Genomic DNA, 18,372 nt, shown 5'->3' with positions numbered 1-18,372 from the left:
CATCCCATCAGAGATGCAGCTTTTCACCTGTCCACTGATAACAAGCTGGATGCTCCCTCTCCTCTTTAGTCTGCAGGACACGCCTTCCATGCTTTCCAGAAAGAATTTCACATTTTCATCCATCTGACCACAGAACAGGTTTCCACTTTGCCTCAGAGCATTTTAAATAAGCTTTGGTCCAGAGAAGACGGTGCTGTTTCTGGATCCTGTTCACATATGGCTTCTTTGAATGACGGAGCTTTAACCTGCATTTGTGGATTTCAGGGTGAACTGTGTTCACAGACAGTGGTTTCTGGAAGTCTTCCTTAGTCCATGCAGTGGTTTCCGGTAAAGAATCATGTCTGGTTTAAATGCAGTGCTGCCTGAAAGCCCCCAGATTACCAGTTTGACCTTTAGCCTGGTCCCATGCACACAGAGATTCCTCCTGATTTTCTGAATATTTTGATATTATACACTCATCAAAGTCTTAAAAGGACATTAATCTAAAAATTATCCACAAATTTTAGAGCCAGCTTGTCTCAGATTGGTGAACCTCTGTCTTATGTTTACATCTGAGAGACTCTGCCTCTGAAATGCTCCTTTTATACTCAGTCATGTTACTGACCTGTTGCCAAGCTGTCAAATGCTCCTCCAGTTGTTTCTGATTGTTTACTTCTGTTTACTTAACCAATTACTTTTCTAGCCTTTTGTTGCCTCTGCTCCAACTTTCTAGACATGTTGCTGCCATCAAAATCAAAACGAGCAAATATTTTCCATGAAATGGTAAAATGTCTCAGTTTAAACATTTCATATGTTATTTATGTTCTATTAGGAATAAAATATGGGTTTATTAGATTAGTAAGTTATTGTATTCTGTTTTCGATTTAGATTTAACAGAGACCAAACTTTTTTGGAATTATGATTTTATTGTTTAACAGCCTCATTTTTATCCTCGTGTAGGTTATTTATTGTTTAAGGATGTTGGCTTTAAGAAGCTCAGTCTCGCCTGTTATGAATAAATCATACAGGGCAGCTGGTAAAAGTATTATGAGGCCATTTAAACACATTTTTTCATTTCCAGAGCAGGTCCAGTCTGTGCTATCTGCTGTTTACAACATAATCGCCTGTAAGTACATAACAACATGTTGGCAGTGCTTGACCCATGATAACTTAACGCATCGGGAAAAGTGAGTTACCGGCATTGGGAGTAACTAACTTCCTTTTGCTAGCACACTTTCTAACTCCACTGTATGGAGGCAACTTTAGCTGAATTTGATTAATAAACATTAGGTTAATAATATTTGATATCTGTAGAAATAATTGTTGTGTATTTTCATAGAAACTGTGCTCGTTTTAATGTCTCAACCACTGTGAAGCTGTATTTGAAGTTCCTAGGCTCCAGTTCACCGTAGTGTAACAGTGGGGTATGTACAGCAGGGGCTGTGCATGAAAGTAGTGAAAATGAATGCTCTGATCCTGGTAAACACCCAGCCTGGTCGTTGGTGACGCTGGGAGGCTCAGCCCTTGTAGGAGCAAAGTCAAAGAGCCATAAAGTGAGACAATGCTGGGAAATCTTCCTGCTTCGCAGTTATTCAGCAGTAGCAGAAGCTTCCCACAGGTAAGATCTCACAGTTCATCACCATATTGAACGTTTTCTAAGAAATTGGTATTTTTAATACTTAACGTTGTCAGTATATGAAAAGAAAACTTATTTTACAAACACGCGTCAGTTGAGAATTAGTGTTTCTTTAGCATAATATGACATGTTAGTATAGATAGAAACTTATCAGCCGTTTTGTATTACCTGTAACTGGTGAATCTGAATTAGAATAATCTATTTCCTCTACAGATTTGCTCCATATTTCTACCATGCTGCATTTGAGCAAGGTATGACTTTCTGCTTGTTACATGCACATGACTCCTAGAGAACTATTAGGCTTTAATTCCAGCTTCCTGCTCCTTTAACCAGGGGGATTTTGTATGGGTGAATACCGGTGCCGAGGTGCCGATTGGGGCTGAAGTTAAGGTTACGGACACCGGGCAGTTTCAGCTGATCGATGATGAGGGAAAGGTAAAAAAAAACCCAAATGTTTATTTCCATAATATCCTGGAAAACTAAGAAAAAAGACCCTTTTATTTAATGGCAATTTTTCCACGACAAACATACAGGAGCACAAAGTCAACAAGAAGATCGAGGGCAGTATCCGGCCCATGCACCCCACCTCTGTTAAAGGTGTGGATGACATGATAAGGCTGGGTGACCTCCATGAGGCTGGGCTGCTCAGGAACCTTCTGGTGCGACACAAAGAGGGCCTCATCTATGTAAGTTTCCTTTTCCACTGATTCACTGTGGAGCCACCTAGTTTTATGATGTCCATAACCTGCTGTTGAACTGCTTACTGGCCCTGCTGTGCAGCACCCAGTAGTTGTGGACTTTGCCCTGCAGGTTAACAAAGAGCTGTTTGTCTCCATGGGGACAAATAAGCCTCTGGTGAAAGAAAATATCCCAGTGTGTCCGTGTCATCGCATCAAAGCTCAGCAGTGTGCAGTCAGCAATGAATCAGGCCATTTTATTAGCAGTACAACGCTGTGGAAAATTTCAAATAAAAATAAAAGGCATCGATTTACAATATTTAATGATTTACTTTAAACCCTGTGATTGATTTTTATCAGATGTTGAAAGTGAAATTGATTAGTTTTTAAGGTTTAAAATAAGTTAGGACAAACCGATACTTTAATAACAGCTAATAACGTAATACCTGCCAATAATGTAATTCTGAATTTCTCATTATCTACGTTGTGTGCTGAAGCCATCACAGTGTCAGTCAAGTTACTTCCAGTTTTAAATGAGGACTAAATCATTTGAACAATTTCCTTGAGAAATGAAGTTTTGATTAAATGCTTTAAAAATTAAGTATATTAATTTGACAATGCAACAGAGACCCTGACATTAAATTATTAATTTATATCTAAGCAAATAAAAAGATATTCAAATAATAAAAAAATATTTAGGAAGTGGCTTTAACAACCATAACTAAGTGGAGAGAGAACGCTGCATAGTACATATCCATGATCAATAAATATAACTATGATATTCACTGTTTTTCTTGTGAGCACACTGCCTAAAAATGTCAAAAATCTTTTATTTCCAGGAAATAAAGTCCTGTCTATTTATCATAAAATTATCAGCTGCACGTATTACATTTTGAAGGATGTTCAATCAGCACTAGGCCAGTAACGTAATAACCTGCTGTTATTAGCTCAAAATCTTCATTAAAGTATTTACAGGTTTTTACATTTAAAATGGCCATAATTAGGACATAACTGGCCGTTAATACATTATGGATTGCTCACATCTCACATCTAATTTAACATCAGATCAATGACGATATGGGATGGCGGTGGCTCAGGTTTGGAGGGGTCAGCCACCAATCTGAAGGTCAGCAGTTCGATCCCCCCCACTGTTAACATAGAGTAGTTGAGCCTTAAATGAATTGTTTCAGCTGGTTACAAGTGGTTGAATTAAGTTTAGCCAAATTAACTTAGTTCACATTCACAGTTTTCAGTCAGACTTACTCTTATAATTTAGTGTATTTCAAATGGACAATCTAAACCACTCGAGGCTTGACGCGCACCTCTTCCAGACCTGATGTGCACCCTGCCACACAGCACGGTCACACGGAGGTACTCCCTTGTGATTGGTCAGTTTGTGATTAGGTGTTTCCAGATTTCTGGATCTCTTCCCTGAATTTGTGCGGTAACCGACACACCATGGACCGATTTGATGAGAGACTGATTGAAGAGGTTAGGAAATATGCATGTAATACTGCACCATGTCAACCGCCATCGTTGTTCTAAAACAGGAAATATCTGCCAGTACTGAAGTGAACCATCAAAACCACTCCACCCCGTGGAGTTTACCGTTCGATACCGGCCCTACTGCACCCTTCAGATTAGAAAGAGAAACTGCAACATGATGCTGTAACTACATTTCTCCAGCCTCCGCTTCGCCGGCCCTGCTGTACATAGAGAATAAAACCCAGATTAAGACTGGGATCCAAACAGAAAGGTATCAAAAAGTAGGATGGGTCAGATGTGATATTTTGACACCCTTTCCAGTGTTTGCCTATGGAAAAATAAAAGATCTGTACTCACCCGTTAATGGAAACAGGGCTTTAGATCAGCTACAGCCCAAAAAATAAAAACATGTACCTTACATTGCCTCATAAACGAATAATCTATTTTACTTAATATTATTGGAAGGATGTAATTTTTTTTGTTTTTTAAAACCCTGCATATAGTACTGAATAAAACACAAGCTTTGGATCAACTTATCCTCCCATACAGATGAAGTTTCAGTCAAGAAAGATAATGCCAAACCACATTCTGAGTGTTTTATAACCATGTAGGAGATAATTCAACCTACCGGTCAAATGACTCTATGCTGGCTTTCTTTTTCAAGCATGTTGCTGGCATCATATTCATGGGAAGCTTTCTTTCTGTTTAAAAGAAATAAAAGCCACGTTTTTTAGTTTTTTTAAAGCTGCTACACTTATAGAGGCAAATATTCCCTTTATCTCACACTTATCAATCATGTGATCAACGTCAGTATTTGGCATATCTTTTCATGGCTGTGACTAATCAATGACATATTTACAGCCAAAGAATAAAGTCCCATGAACACTGAATAAAAGAGGTCATATGACTCTATGCTCCTCTTCCACTATAATAACTTGTTTATGCTCATGAACACACAGACACGCTCATCAAGTGGTCCACTGTGTGACAGTTAACGCCTCACTCTGTTTTCAGACGTACACAGGCTCCATTCTGGTGGCAGTCAACCCTTACCAGCTGCTGCCCATCTACACCACCGAGTACGTGCACATGTACACAGACCGGCGGCTGGGGGAACTGCCGCCACACGTCTTCGCCATCGCAGACGCCTGCTTTTTCAACATGCGCCGCAACAGGAAGAACCAGTGCTGTGTCATCAGGTAACCACAAGCAGCCAAAAAAAAACTCATTACAGGATTTATTTATTCCGATTCTGCCAAATGGCTGTTTGACTGGAACATAAATTTACACAAACCTTTTTAGTGGAGTGTCCCTATTATAAATAACCTGTGAAAAGTAGGCAGACTTTACGGTAAAAACATGTAACAAAAGGACATCTCAAAATATTCCCAGTTTCAAACAAAGCATAACAATTAAATGAACCCTTTTAGCCCTTTGCCTGTTTTTTAGGCCTTTGTGCTGAAATTGCATACCCATAATGAAATGAGAACATCTCTGCAACTACAAGGTCTATTTGAATACTTCGTATTCGGAGTCGTAGTAAAGGGAAAACTAGTGAGATTTGTTAAGATTTGTAAATATCAGTATATGTGTTACTGGTGAGGAATAAATAAAGACAGCAAAAAGCACAAATGAAAAAATGTTTCAGGCTAAAAATAAGAAAAAAAAAAACTCTGAGAATGAATATGAATCTCTTTAGAGCAGTGATTCTCAAACTAGGGGTCCCAACTCTTATGGGGGCCCCAAGATTATTCCATGGGCGTCGTCAGTATTAGGGCTGTCAAATTTAATGTGTTAATGCAAAGAGATTAATCTGTGAAATTAGCATTATATTTTTTAATGCATTAATGCATAAACAACAGAGTTATTACTCATGCCATATTAAAAATCTGAATTTGGCATTATCCAGCAAGAGATGCTGATTATGGCCGTGCAGATGTTTTGTTAGAGGGAAGAACCGATTCTACCAAAAATCACTTTATCTTCCTTATTTATGAAGTTTCTGTAGAAGTTTTCTCATTGGGTGTCCAGAAACAATGTTATTACGGGTGCAACTTTAAAAATCTGAATTTGGCACTTTAAAGGGCTTTTCTATAACAAATGTAATCTGCATAGAAATCAATTTGTTGCTAAGATTAGGGGCTCTGAAACGGATTCCTGTGGAACCACTTTGTTAAAATTTAGAAGTTTAAGTTTACATCCAGCAACATGGACTCATCTATTTTGTAATTATGTCTGATCCCTGAAGGAATAAAAGTCCAAAAGGCACAAGTCAATTAGCAGGCCACACGCCCACAGGGAACAGGCACAAGAGGGAAAATCCACAAGTAACATGCCATTAGCATTAATGGAAATCTGGTAAAGAACTGAAACCACAGTGTTTCACGCACTAAACGTGTACACAAGTGTGTGGCAGGAAAAAAAACTGAATTTCTAACTAAAAAAAATAACAAGACCCATCAAAACATCACAAAGAACATCAGTAAAATAATCTCTTAGATACTTGCTCACATCTCTGTTTTGACCATCAGCGGAGAGTCGGGAGCTGGAAAGACCGAAAGCACCAAGCTGATGCTGCAGTTCCTGGCTGCAGTGAGTGGGCAGCACTCCTGGATAGAGCAGCAGATTCTTGAGGCAAACCCCATCTTAGAAGGTAAAAATGAACCAGTCACATAAAATTTTCCTGATTGGATCTACAACCTCAATTCCAAAAAAGTTGGGATTCTGTTTAAAATGTAAATAAAAACAGAATGAAATTATACAGACATCTCATCAACCGATATTTTATTCCCAATAAAAACACGTCAGATGCTGAAATGGAGACAAACTGAGTCTGAGAAAAATTGTTTCAGAAAAATGTTTCTGAAAAATTATCATCAACATAAAATTGTGAAGACTTTGAAGATCCCACCATGTGCAGGGTATAATATCATTAAAAGATTCAGAGAGTCAGGAGGAATCTCTGTGCGCATGGGACAAGACTGAAGGTCAAACTAGATGCTGGTGATCTTGGGGTCCTCAAGCAGCACTGCATTAGAATCAGACATGATTCTCTACTGGAAATCACTGCATGGACTCAGGAAGACTTCCAGAAACCACTGTCTGTGAACACAGTTCACCCTGAAATCCACAAATGCAGTTCCATTATGCAAAGAAGAAACTAGATGTGAACAGGATCCAGAAACAGCACAATCTTCTCTGGACCAAAGCTCATTTAAAATGGTCTGAGGCAAAGTGGAAAACTGTTCTGTAGTCAGATGGGTTAAATGTAAAATTCTTTCTGGAAAGCATGGACGGCGTGTCCTGCAGACTAAAGAGGAGAGGGAGCATCCAGCTTGTTATCAGTGGACAGGTGAAAAGCTGCCTCTCTGATGGGATGGGGCTGCATTAGTGCCTATGGCGTGGGCAGCTTCCACATCTGTGAAGCTCCATCAATGCTGAAAAGTACATGGAGGTATTAGAGCAACATCTGCTCCCATCCAGACAACGTCTCTTTCAGGGAAGGTCTTGCAGATTTCAGCAAGACGATGTTGAACCACATCCTGCATCCATCACAGCAGCATGGCTTCACAGGAAAAGAGTCCGGCTGCTGAACTGACTATTTTTCTTAATATTTTACAATTTTCCATCTCAGCTTTTGGTAACGCCAAAACCATTCGCAATGACAACTCCAGTCGATTCGGAAAGTACATTGACATCAACTTCACGAAGGGCGGGGCAATCGAAGGGGCCCGTGTTGATCAGTACCTTCTGGAAAAGTCTCGAGTTTGTCGTCAGGTGGGGAAATGTTCAGCTGTTTTTTTGCAGTTACAGTAAAGAGGTACAAGTCAAATTTTGTAATAAATGAGACTTCTGTGAGCAGGCGCCTGAAGAAAGAAACTACCACATCTTTTACTACATGCTGATGGGGATGTCAGCAGAGCAGAAAAAGATGCTTTCCCTCGGGACTTCTGCTGAGTACAAATATCTGACCATGGTATTGTAACATTTCAGTATCTTTATTATTGAATAAAGATAAAAGAATGAGGGGGCAGTGTTAGTGTTTAAGCATGAAACCATTTCACCAGGGTAACTGCACCAGCTGCGAAGGACGTGATGATGTGAAGGAGTATGCTCACTTCCGATCAGCTCTAAAGATCCTCATGTTCACAGAGTCAGATTCTTGGGAAATCTCTAAGCTTCTTGCTGCCATGCTTCACTTGGGCAATGTGGACTTTGAGAGTAAGTGTGGCAAATCTTCAAATATTCTCCAGTGCTATAAATAATGCATCTATTGAGCAGCTTTCTGACACTTTTATTTCTTCTTATTTCAGGCACCATAGTGAGTAACCTGGAGGGATGCGACATCCTCCAATCGTCCCATTTCAACATGGCCAGCAAGCTGTTGGAGGCGAGTGCAGTTTTTCTCTGCAAGAGGAGATAATATGCTGCATGACTGAGTCTGACTGCATTTTATTTTTGTTTTTTAATCTCAGGTGGATCCCAAGGCACTGGAGAAGAGTCTCATTCAGCGCTCCGTGATGACCACCAGAGAGACTGTGACCAAAAATCTGACCTCTGCCCAAGCCGTGGATGGCAGGGATGCCTTTATCAAAGTAATACATGTCTCACATGATGATGTCCAACTCTTTAATGTGATATACTGCGGTAGAAAAGTTTGGTTAGTAAACTGTCTCCATTATTCTCTGTATTATTTTTCCAGGCTATGTATGGAAGACTTTTTATTTGGGTGGTGGAAAAAATCAACGCTGCCATTTACAAGCCGTCTCAGGATGAGACTGAATCCCAACAGTCAATCGGCCTTCTTGACATCTTTGGATTTGAGAACTTCAGCAAAAACAGGTTAAAGTTAACGACATTCCGGACGTTAGAGTCACATTTCTGCTGTTTTTAGGCTACAATTCCTCCATCTGTCATTCATCCTTTGCAGCTTCGAGCAGCTGTGCATCAACTATGCCAACGAGCAGCTGCAGCAGTTCTTTGTGAGACACGTTTTCAAGCTGGAGCAGGAGGAATATGCTCGTGAGAACATCATTTGGAAGCACATTGATTATCAAGACAACCAGCGTACCCTGGATGTTTTGGCAAGCAAACCTATGAACATGCTAGCACTTATTGATGAAGAGAGCAGCTTCCCCAAGGTCTTTATCATCCTCGTGCCTTTTACTTTTTGTTCTAGCAGTGTAAAGTAGCTTTTAATTATCCAGCTTGACTTATTTTCAGGGCACAGACGCCACCATGCTTCAAAAGATGGATAAGGTCCATGCGAAAGGGGACATCTACATTGCCCCAAAAAACAGCTACGAGACACAGTTTGGTATCAAGCATTTTGCTGGAGTGGTCTACTATGACTCACAAGGTACCGATAAGAAGTTTAACCTTTTAAAGCCTGACCCAAGAGCAAATTGGGAGAAAAGTCAAATTTTTTTTAAATCTGAAGTCTTTATTTGGTCTTTTAACAAAATGTAAAAACAATTAATAACAATATATTTGACATATTTACTGTTTATTACCATGTGATAGGTCAAGATTATTGTAGTGTAGTCTTCTGGCATCCACCAGGGGGCAGAGGACAATATCGGATTGTGTACAACAGGGCTTTAAACAAACTTTTTACCATGTAATAATGCAAAAGTTCTCAGAAAATGTATGCATCAAATATGATACATCAGGTCAGGTTCACACTGAAAGGGTGACATCCCCCCCGGGCCGCATGTCAGAGGGGCGGTGAAGAGAGGGGCGGAGCTGTTAATTGATCACCACCTGGTGGTGAGTTGGCTCAGATGGTGGGGGAGGATGCCGGTCAGATCTGGCAGACCCAAGCGTGTTGTGAGGGTCTGTTGTGAATGTGTGACGGAGTCCCCTGTCAGAAAGATTTTCAATTCCCATCTCCAGCAGAGCTTCAACCATGTCCCAGGTGAGGTGAGGGACATTGAGTCCGAGTGGGCTGTGTTCAGTGCCTCTATTATTGAGGTGGCCAACTGGAACTGTGGCCGTAGGGTTATTGGTTTCTGTTGTGGCAGAAATCCTCAAACTGCTTGGTGGACAGCAGTAGTGAGGGATGCCTTCAAGTTGAAGAAGGAGTCCTATCGAGCATATTTGACCTGTGGGACTCCAGAGGCAGCTGATGGGTATCAGCAGGTTAAGCAGAACATGGCTTTGGTAGTCACTGAGGCAAAAACTTGACTTCCAGGTGGCTTTAAGGAGATTCTGGTCCACCATCCAATGGCTCAGGAGGGGGAAGCAGTGCTCCATCAACACTGTGTACAGTGGGGATGGGGGAGCTGCTGACCTTGACTCAGGATGTTGTGGGTCGGTGGAGGGAATACTCTAAAGACCTCCTCGACAGGATCCCCTGTCCTTAAGGCTCTGGATGTTGAAGGACTGTCTTAGTTGACATGCCTCTGCAGCATCGCATGGGCATCGGGGACAGTTCCAAAGGAATGAAGTTTCGAATACAAGCGGCCAAAATGAGCTTTCTCCGCAGGATGGCCTGGCTCTCCCTTAGAAATAGGGTGAGAAGCTCAGTAATGCACGAGGGGCTCAGAGTAGAGTTGCTGAATTTCTGTATCAAGAGGAGCCACATGAGGTGGCTCAGGCATCTGGTCAGGATGCCTCCTGGATGCTGGTAGAAGGTGGATGGATGGACAGCATTAAAGGGTTAAAAACAACAAATGATTTGTTTTGCAAATTGTCTGCAGAGCTCTTACCATCTACGTTTTGTTTTAGGCTTCCTTGAAAAAAATCGTGACGCCCTCAGCACAGACCTGATTCAGCTAGTGGAGACCTCAGCCAACAAACTCCTTAGACAGATGTTTAACAACGAGCTGGCCTCCAGCTCCACCAAGATAAAGAGCAGCATCAACCCCAAGATGATCATCACCACACCCAAAAACACCTTACGGGTAAGTAGCTTCAGAAACATAGAGCTTCAACTACAATCATGTGGTAAACATAAAATCCCAGCCTCATTCACCAATATTGGCTTAAAAAATATATAAAATTCTATCGTATGTCTTAAAAAAAAGAAACCATTGTATAAAATGTTAATCATTAAAAGAGCCACGCGTTACCAGCTGTTCCTTGTTGGAGGTGCATGGAGCTGTTCTGGAAAATGAGGGAGTCATGTGCTCCTCCTGGGAATTCGGAGACCACATTCAGTTGGTGGATCTGGGAGTCAGAGATGAATGTGTGAATATAATGGCTGCCTTGGATATTTTGTGTTTGTTTGAAGTATTGTTTGTTGACATCCTCAGAAATGAACAGAAGCTGCAGTATGAGTATACCCGAAAGGGGAACAGATTTGTTTTGTTGAATGAGGCGCATTGTCATTGTGTTGAATAAATAATTTTTATGATGTTTCTTCATTTACTTTTTTTGTCTGACAGCAAGCAGCTGACACCAAAAAACAAATTACAACTCTGACTGGCCAGTTCAGAAAGTCCCTGGACTCTCTGATGAAAACTCTGACCCTGTGTCAGCCTTATTTCATTCGCTGCATCAAACCCAACGACTTCAAGAAGCCCATGGTGAGGAGAGAAAAAAGATCTGTCTGCATCACGTCTCAGCCAGTTTGAGGCACATGCATCATGTTTTGTGTCTCTTTGTGTCAGCTGTTTGACAGAGAGCTGTGCATGCGCCAGCTCCGTTACTCTGGCATGATGGAGACGATCAAGATCCGGAAAGCCGGGTATCCCATACGCTACACTTTCAGCGAGTTTCTAGAGCGCTACCGTGTCCTCTTGAAGACTTCCATTTGCGATCCCAAAAACGTGAGTTTGACTTAATAAATTGGTCATTTATTTGAGCTTTTCCTGTCTTTATATAATTTCTTTTATTTCTTTTTAAAGTTTGTCTTTAATGTACTTTTTAAATGTTTCCTCTGCATCCTGGTGTAATTCTTTTAATGTTTTGAAATGTGATGTACAAATAAACTTGTGTGTGTGCTGATTGTTGTGTTTGAACAGGAAAGCAAAGAGAAGTGCTGTCTGAGCATCTGTGAGAGCGTGCTCACCGGAGAGGGCGACTGGAAGACTGGCAAGACAAAGATATTCCTCAAGGTGCTGCTGCTTTACATTTGTATGTAATGTTTGAAGAGATGTGACAGCAGAAATCACATGAACTGCATTTACATGTCTAAATATTTTCTAAAAAATTGGATAAACTATTCATCAATCTGACAGTTGAGAAACATCAGCTGCTGACAGACAATCAGTATAAATATAGAAATAATAGATCAACATCCTCAGAGCTGATTGATTTGGTTGAAGAAATAATAATGTGTTCAGTTTTCTAAAAAACGTATTTGACTCTGTCAGTCGTGATATATTGATTAGAAAAACGGAGAACTGTGGCTTCTGAGGTAGTTTCCAAAAATGTTGTTTATGTTTATTATGTAACATTTGCAAAGTCTAACATATATTGAAGTTTGTGTTATTTACAGACGAGACAGATCATTTTTGCTCAGTTGTGAATTTGCAGCAGCTTATAGAGGTGATCACATTAGAACTAAATAAACTAAAAAAGTGTTTTGATGTAAATAAAATTTCTTTAAATTTTATGTTGTTTGGTAATAATAATAGAAATGGATAAGTAAAAATAATCATTGATAATGTAACCATAGAGTAATCTATCTATCTATCTATCTATCTATCTATCTATCTATCTATCTATCTATCTATCTATCTATCTATCTATCTATCTATCTATCTATCTATCTATCTATCTATCTATCTATCTATCTATCTATCTATCTATCTATCTATCTATCTATCTATCTATCTATCTATCTATCTATCAGGACTTCCATGACACCATGCTTGAACTGGAGCGAATGAAGGAGCTGAACACTAAAGCTCTTCTGATCCAGAAAGTCCTGCGAGGCTATAAATACAGGTGCTGGTCTGAAACAAACTGTCTGGTGTGTTTTTTACCTGAGTTTCTGCTTCATCTCATTTCTTCAGTTAAACAAAACCAAAACTGAGGTGATTGTTTTTGGAGCCAAAGAGAAACGATTAAAGATCTCCACAGAGCTTCAGTCTATACACCTAAAAACCACCAACCAGCCAGAAATCTGGGTGTACTGATGGACTCAGACCTTAACTTTGAGAAACACATTAAGGGGATCATGAAGTCAGCCTACTATCACTTTAAGAATATATCAAGGGTAAACGATCTGATGTCTCAGCAGGACCTGGAAAAACTAGTCCAGCTTTCATCTTTAGCCGGCTTGATTATTGTAACAGTGATTTTTCAGGCTCTACCTAAAAAATCAATTAGACACCTGCAGCTGATTCAGAACTCTGCTGCTCGAGTCCTCACTAAGACCAAGAAAGTGGACCACATCAGTCCAGCTCTGAGGTCTTTACACTGTTTGCCAGAGAATAGACTTTAAAGTTCTGCTGCTGGTCTATAAAGCTAAGAATGGTTGACCTCATGGAGAAGCTGCGTTCAGCTTCTATGCTCCACATGTCTGGAACAAACTCCCAGAAAGCCTCAAATTAGCTGAAACAGTGAGTTTATTTAGATCCAGGTTAAAAACCCACCTGTTCTCTGCTGCATGGAAGTAGTTTTTATGTAAAAAGTCCAAATCTGCATCTGTTTCTTTTAAGCTTGATTTTTTAAACTTGATCATGTTTTAATATTGATTTATACTATGTTTTCTTTTCCTTTCTCTTTTGTTTTTAATTTTAAATTATTATTTTCTGACCTATCAGTGTTTCTGTAAAGCACTTCGAATCACCCTGTTACATGCTGTACATACTACATTACTGTGCTACATATAAACTTGCCTTGCCTTCATCTGTGCATGTTTCATTCACACTAAAAGGAGAGACTTCCTGAGGAAAAAGGCTGCTGCACTCGTCATCCAGAAGTACTGGAGAGGACACAAAGACAGGAAGCTGTTCAAAAAAGTGAGGAACATTTTAAATGTCTTTATTACCTACTTAACTGGGACTACCAGACTGGCTGGCTTGCATCGAACCCTCTGCTCTGTTCTGATTCCAGGTGCAGCTGGGCTTTGCGAGACTGCAGGCTCAGGCCCGCTCTCGTAAACTCCACCTCCAGTACAAGAAGAAGCGGGAGGCCACCCTTGTGCTGCAGACCCAAATCCGAGGATACCTGGCCAGGAAGGAGTGGAAACGCAAGAGAGCTGCAGTGGTCCTGCTGCAGGCACAAACCAGGGGCATGCTGGCAAGAAAACATCTCAAAAAGATGAAGAGAGATGTAAGTTTGACTTAGAGAACATCAAGTAGTTTTTTTTTTGCTTTGTAGCAAATGTCTGTAATGGTAAAGAGAGATTAGAGTCTTAAGAGCAATCCCAAATATGGTTCTTATCAGATTAACCCACATTCATCATCTCCATCCCAAATATGTCTTCTTTTAGAGTAGTAACTTAAACTCTTTTGGAAATATTTGTAGCTAAGCATCTGAATTATTTGTCTTGTATTAGCTATTTCAGTTTAGTTTCAACCAGTTACTTTTAGATAATATAAACAGCTTAGTCTCACCCGCTTATTCCAATTCACAAAAAGTTGGTACGCTGTAAATCAAAACACAAAGCAATTACTCAAAATCTAATAAACACATATTTTATTCCCAGTAGAACATTAACAACATATCAGATGTCAAAATTGAGACATTTTATAATTTCATGAAAAATATGAGCTGATTTTTCATTTGCAATTCATTTTAAAAAGTTAAAATGTGTCAATTCCCTCATATTTTGACCCAGTTTGTCTCAGATGAACCTTTGTCCATCTTTACTTCTGAGAGACTCTGCCTCTCTGAAATGCTCCTTTTATACCCAGTCATGACCTGCTACCAATTAACCTGATTATTTGTCAGATGATCCTCCACATGTTTTTTTTTTTATTTGTACCAGTTACTTTTCCAGCCTTTTGTTGCTCCTGTTCTGACTTTTTACAGATGTGGTGCTGCTATCAGATTAACTAATATTTTCAATGAAAAGGTTACATTTGGGTTATATTTTATTTTATTAAGATACCTATTTATCATGTTAATAAGTTTATTTCTTTTTAAACTTAAACTGTTAACCCTTTTTATTAATAATTATAACAATTTACCCATTACTTTATTATTTATTATTTACTTTATTGCTTTAAGCAAACTGGCTTAAATATTTATTTTTGATCTGTTTAAACTTTTAATAACAGATTATCCATTACTTTCAAATTACAAATGTCTGTGGTTCATCAGTTGTAATGTACATTTGGTGGAAACATGCAGCTTTCAGGTGTTAAGTTGGTGTGTTAAATTCCTGAACTCCCAGTTAGAAAAAGTCAACTGAACTCTCCCAAAGATGGATTTCTGACATGTTTCTCGCCGCTGCAATCCAACATGGCTGCCGTTGTTGATCGATGTGTCTTTGAGGTCTGATATAAATATTTTAATAGAACCCCTTTCCGACAAACCACTCCCTTCTGAAGGAATAAATCTGACAAACACAAGAGTTCATTGAGTTAACATTTAATGCACCCTTGGACACTTAATAATTTCTCTCTTTAACTTTGAAGCTTTTTCCAACCCCGTCTTTGCAGCCTAACAGGAGACCGCTGTGATATGCAGCCGTTTGTAACCCCTGCAAGACGTAGAACTCCAAACTGCTCTGAAGCTGCTGCTCTGTTTATCAGCTTATTTAGAGTCATAATAACTGATTATTTTAATGAAGATCTTCTGCTTTGCCTCCTCTCAGATGCAGCTCTCTGCCAAAGAGAGAGAAGAAGAGCGGCGAGCCATTTTGGAGAAACAGAGACACTTGGAGGAAGTGTTGAGGAAGAAGAGAGAAATGGAGGCTCAAGCACAGTCTGAAGCCATCACAGACCAGGAGATGGTAGACGACATCTTTGGCTTCCTCCCCCCTATCGTTGGAGGCCAGGAGGGGCAGGCTCCTGTGGGATTTGAGGTTTGAACAGTTTGATATTTGGTGTTGTTGGATTTTTAGATCAAAGAGTTTAAATATAATCATTTTTATCTTCATGTGTTTGCAGAATATTGAGGGGAAACGGACCATCATTGAGGAAATAGACATTGACGATCTTCCCATGGAGGAAGATCTCCCTAAAGAGGATTATGATGATCTGGATGAGTACTCCTTCTCCAAATTTGCCTCCATGTACTTCCAGGGTGCGGCCACAGACAACCACATCCGTCAGAGGCTTCGACAGCCGCTGCTGTACCACGAGGACGAGGGAGATGTCCTGGTGCTCCTCTTAGATCACTTTTTTTCCAGTCCAGACATTTTTGTCTCACAGTTTCCATTTTAATACCCTTTGATGTTCCGGTGTTTTCTCCAGGCTTCGCTCACTGTGTGGTGGATCATCCTGAGGTTCATGGGAGACCTCCCTGAACCAAAGAAGCAGACCAGAGCTCAGGGAAAGCCCACACAGGAACGATTTTTGCCAAAAGACCTGATGTCTAGAAACGACAGACGTCTGAGCAACATGGTGGGACTCGATCAGGTATGTCCTCACAGGAGGGCAACGGACTGGAAATGTTTCTTTGTGTTTGCAGGTTAACCCTCAAAACACTGCCAGATCACCGGCGCCCCTTATATTATCAACAGTTTCTCAGGAACGGTAATGTGTGACTCTGTGGGGTAAATTGTGATGGATAACTCACCCTTTACTAGATCTACAGAAGTTTCCAGACATTCATAAACCAGGAGGTTCACAATCCAGCCACAAAATGCAGTTTCTATTCAGACTCTATATGGTAAATCCACAATGATCCATGATAACACTATTATTTATCACATTTTCATCATAAAAAATATCACTATCACTACTATGTTGCTAAGAGACCTCCTGGAAATTATGAGGTAGTCACAATCTGTTAAACTTTCCACCAATCAGAGAGCTTAAATTGACGGTAACATCCAATCAGAAGCAGCCAAAGTTCAACAAGTAAGCAGAAAGTTCTATGTGTGTCTGAAAAGAAAAAAATAATGCTCCTCTATGGCTGGATTAAAACCTAGAAGATGTTTTAGATGCATGGTGGTGCCAAGTTGGAGTTGGTTTAGTGAGGATAGCAGGTATAACAGGAATAACTGGAAATGAGGAAAAAGTGGAAACATGGAAATAGTTTCTGTTGTGTGTTTGTTTCAATGATAATATTTTTTCTCCTGAAAGCCAAGACTTGAGAGAACGATGTGCAGATGAGAAAAGGCTTGGTCACTGTTGATCTGTGTGTTATTTCTACAAAGTTCTTAGTAATAAACTCTGTTTTCTTATTCTGGTCAGCCTAAATGCTGCTATATCTATTGATACATTCATTTTACATAATTTTAGCCTCAGAATCTGACAGCTGAGGCTGACCTGAAAACATCATGTCTGCATGCTGACTAGAGTTACAAGAGTTGAGCTTATACATGCAGTTTAACATTTAAAAATAAAAGGGTGGACCAAAAGCAGAAAAAAAATGGCTTTGAGTTTAAAGGAGTAACAGAAATACATCATAAATCTTTAAATATCTTTTTGTTTTAGAGGATGTTAAGGAGTCAAAAAGACAGCAAGCCTCCTACAGCGGCCGAGGATCCAAATCAAAAGAGGAAAGGCTCCATTTTCACCGACCTTCTGACTAAAAACAAGAAGGCTTCTGCCATGCCCAGCGACGCTGCTCCAAACCCAGGTGCATACACTGTGCCAGAAGCAGGCCCTCGAGCAAGGAAGGGATCCACTTTCACTGACTTACTGTCCAGGAACAAAAAAGCAGCCCCTCCTCAAGAACATGTATCCCAAAAATCCAGCTTCAGGAAGCCCTCAATCATCATGGAGGAGGTGAGGTGGAAGCCTGAACAGCATTTCAGCTGAATGATGCTCTTCACAAACCAATGTTTTGTTTTTTTTCTTACAGTCAGATGATGTAACTGAAGTGTCGAAGCCCACCACCCTGCAGACTGTGAAGGAGGACAGTGATGTTATGATTGGAGATGGACCCACTCTGGACAAGCCCCTGACATCTCTGGAGAAGCTCCACATCATCGTGTCGTACGGCATCGTCAGACGAGACCTCAGGTTGATGCAGTTCCATTTCAATGATGTAAATTTCTCTTTCTGAGCCTCCTCTGATGCAGTCTTTTCTGTCCAGGGATGAAATTTACTGTCAGATCTGCAAGCAGCTTCAGGATAACAACAATCGGAACAGCTACTTCCGCGGTTGGATCCTGCTGTCACTTTGTTTGGGCATTTTCCCTCCAAGCGATCGTTTTATAAGGGTGAGTAAAAGATCTGCGAAGGCTGCTGCTCCGTCAGAAACTGTTCATATATTCATCCCCTGTTGTCTTTCATGTTGGCAGTACCTCCAGAGTTTCATCCGCTTTGCGCCGGGAGGTTACGCTTCCTACTGCGCTGAGAGGCTGCGCCGCACCGTCATGAACGGAGAGAGGGGGGAGCCTCCAGCTTGGCTGGAGCTGCAGGTAAAGCAGAAACGGCTCAGAAACAGAAAGTTTCTCTTTGGTTTGGAGTTTACTGTGACTCAAACACTCATGAATTTATCTACCGATTGTGTAACTGTTTTACACATGTTTCTAACTGAAAGGATCAAAGGTCAACTTCAACTCACATCAAAACGTTT

General features: G+C 40.3%; 1 protein-coding gene across 1 annotated transcript in view; it reads left to right on the top strand.

Annotated features, from left to right (window-relative positions):
• Positions 1 to 1,538: 1,538 nt before the first annotated feature.
• The window catches only part of LOC121653386 (unconventional myosin-VIIa), a 38,013-nt gene continuing 21,179 nt past the window's right edge, over positions 1,539 to 18,372 (top strand). Inside the window, exons 1-28 of the mRNA XM_042006841.1 lie at positions 1,539 to 1,597; positions 1,829 to 1,866; positions 1,949 to 2,050; positions 2,149 to 2,301; positions 4,792 to 4,976; positions 6,309 to 6,430; positions 7,412 to 7,554; positions 7,640 to 7,753; positions 7,845 to 7,998; positions 8,091 to 8,167; positions 8,253 to 8,372; positions 8,480 to 8,619; positions 8,708 to 8,918; positions 9,001 to 9,136; positions 10,507 to 10,682; positions 11,166 to 11,306; positions 11,391 to 11,549; positions 11,745 to 11,837; positions 12,578 to 12,672; positions 13,607 to 13,691; positions 13,786 to 14,004; positions 15,494 to 15,703; positions 15,789 to 16,001; positions 16,095 to 16,259; positions 17,283 to 17,576; positions 17,653 to 17,813; positions 17,887 to 18,013; positions 18,095 to 18,214. Coding sequence (XP_041862775.1) covers positions 1,849 to 1,866; positions 1,949 to 2,050; positions 2,149 to 2,301; positions 4,792 to 4,976; positions 6,309 to 6,430; positions 7,412 to 7,554; positions 7,640 to 7,753; positions 7,845 to 7,998; positions 8,091 to 8,167; positions 8,253 to 8,372; positions 8,480 to 8,619; positions 8,708 to 8,918; positions 9,001 to 9,136; positions 10,507 to 10,682; positions 11,166 to 11,306; positions 11,391 to 11,549; positions 11,745 to 11,837; positions 12,578 to 12,672; positions 13,607 to 13,691; positions 13,786 to 14,004; positions 15,494 to 15,703; positions 15,789 to 16,001; positions 16,095 to 16,259; positions 17,283 to 17,576; positions 17,653 to 17,813; positions 17,887 to 18,013; positions 18,095 to 18,214 — 3,933 coding nt within the window. The 5' untranslated portion in view covers positions 1,539 to 1,597; positions 1,829 to 1,848. The remainder of the gene's footprint in view (positions 1,598 to 1,828; positions 1,867 to 1,948; positions 2,051 to 2,148; positions 2,302 to 4,791; positions 4,977 to 6,308; positions 6,431 to 7,411; positions 7,555 to 7,639; positions 7,754 to 7,844; positions 7,999 to 8,090; positions 8,168 to 8,252; positions 8,373 to 8,479; positions 8,620 to 8,707; positions 8,919 to 9,000; positions 9,137 to 10,506; positions 10,683 to 11,165; positions 11,307 to 11,390; positions 11,550 to 11,744; positions 11,838 to 12,577; positions 12,673 to 13,606; positions 13,692 to 13,785; positions 14,005 to 15,493; positions 15,704 to 15,788; positions 16,002 to 16,094; positions 16,260 to 17,282; positions 17,577 to 17,652; positions 17,814 to 17,886; positions 18,014 to 18,094; positions 18,215 to 18,372) is intronic.

Source organism: Melanotaenia boesemani, chromosome 14, assembly GCF_017639745.1.
Source record: "Melanotaenia boesemani isolate fMelBoe1 chromosome 14, fMelBoe1.pri, whole genome shotgun sequence".
NCBI classification, from domain to species: domain Eukaryota; kingdom Metazoa; phylum Chordata; class Actinopteri; order Atheriniformes; family Melanotaeniidae; genus Melanotaenia; species Melanotaenia boesemani.
Note: the sequence above shows the minus strand (reverse complement) of the source record. Positions and strands in the feature narration are given on the sequence as shown.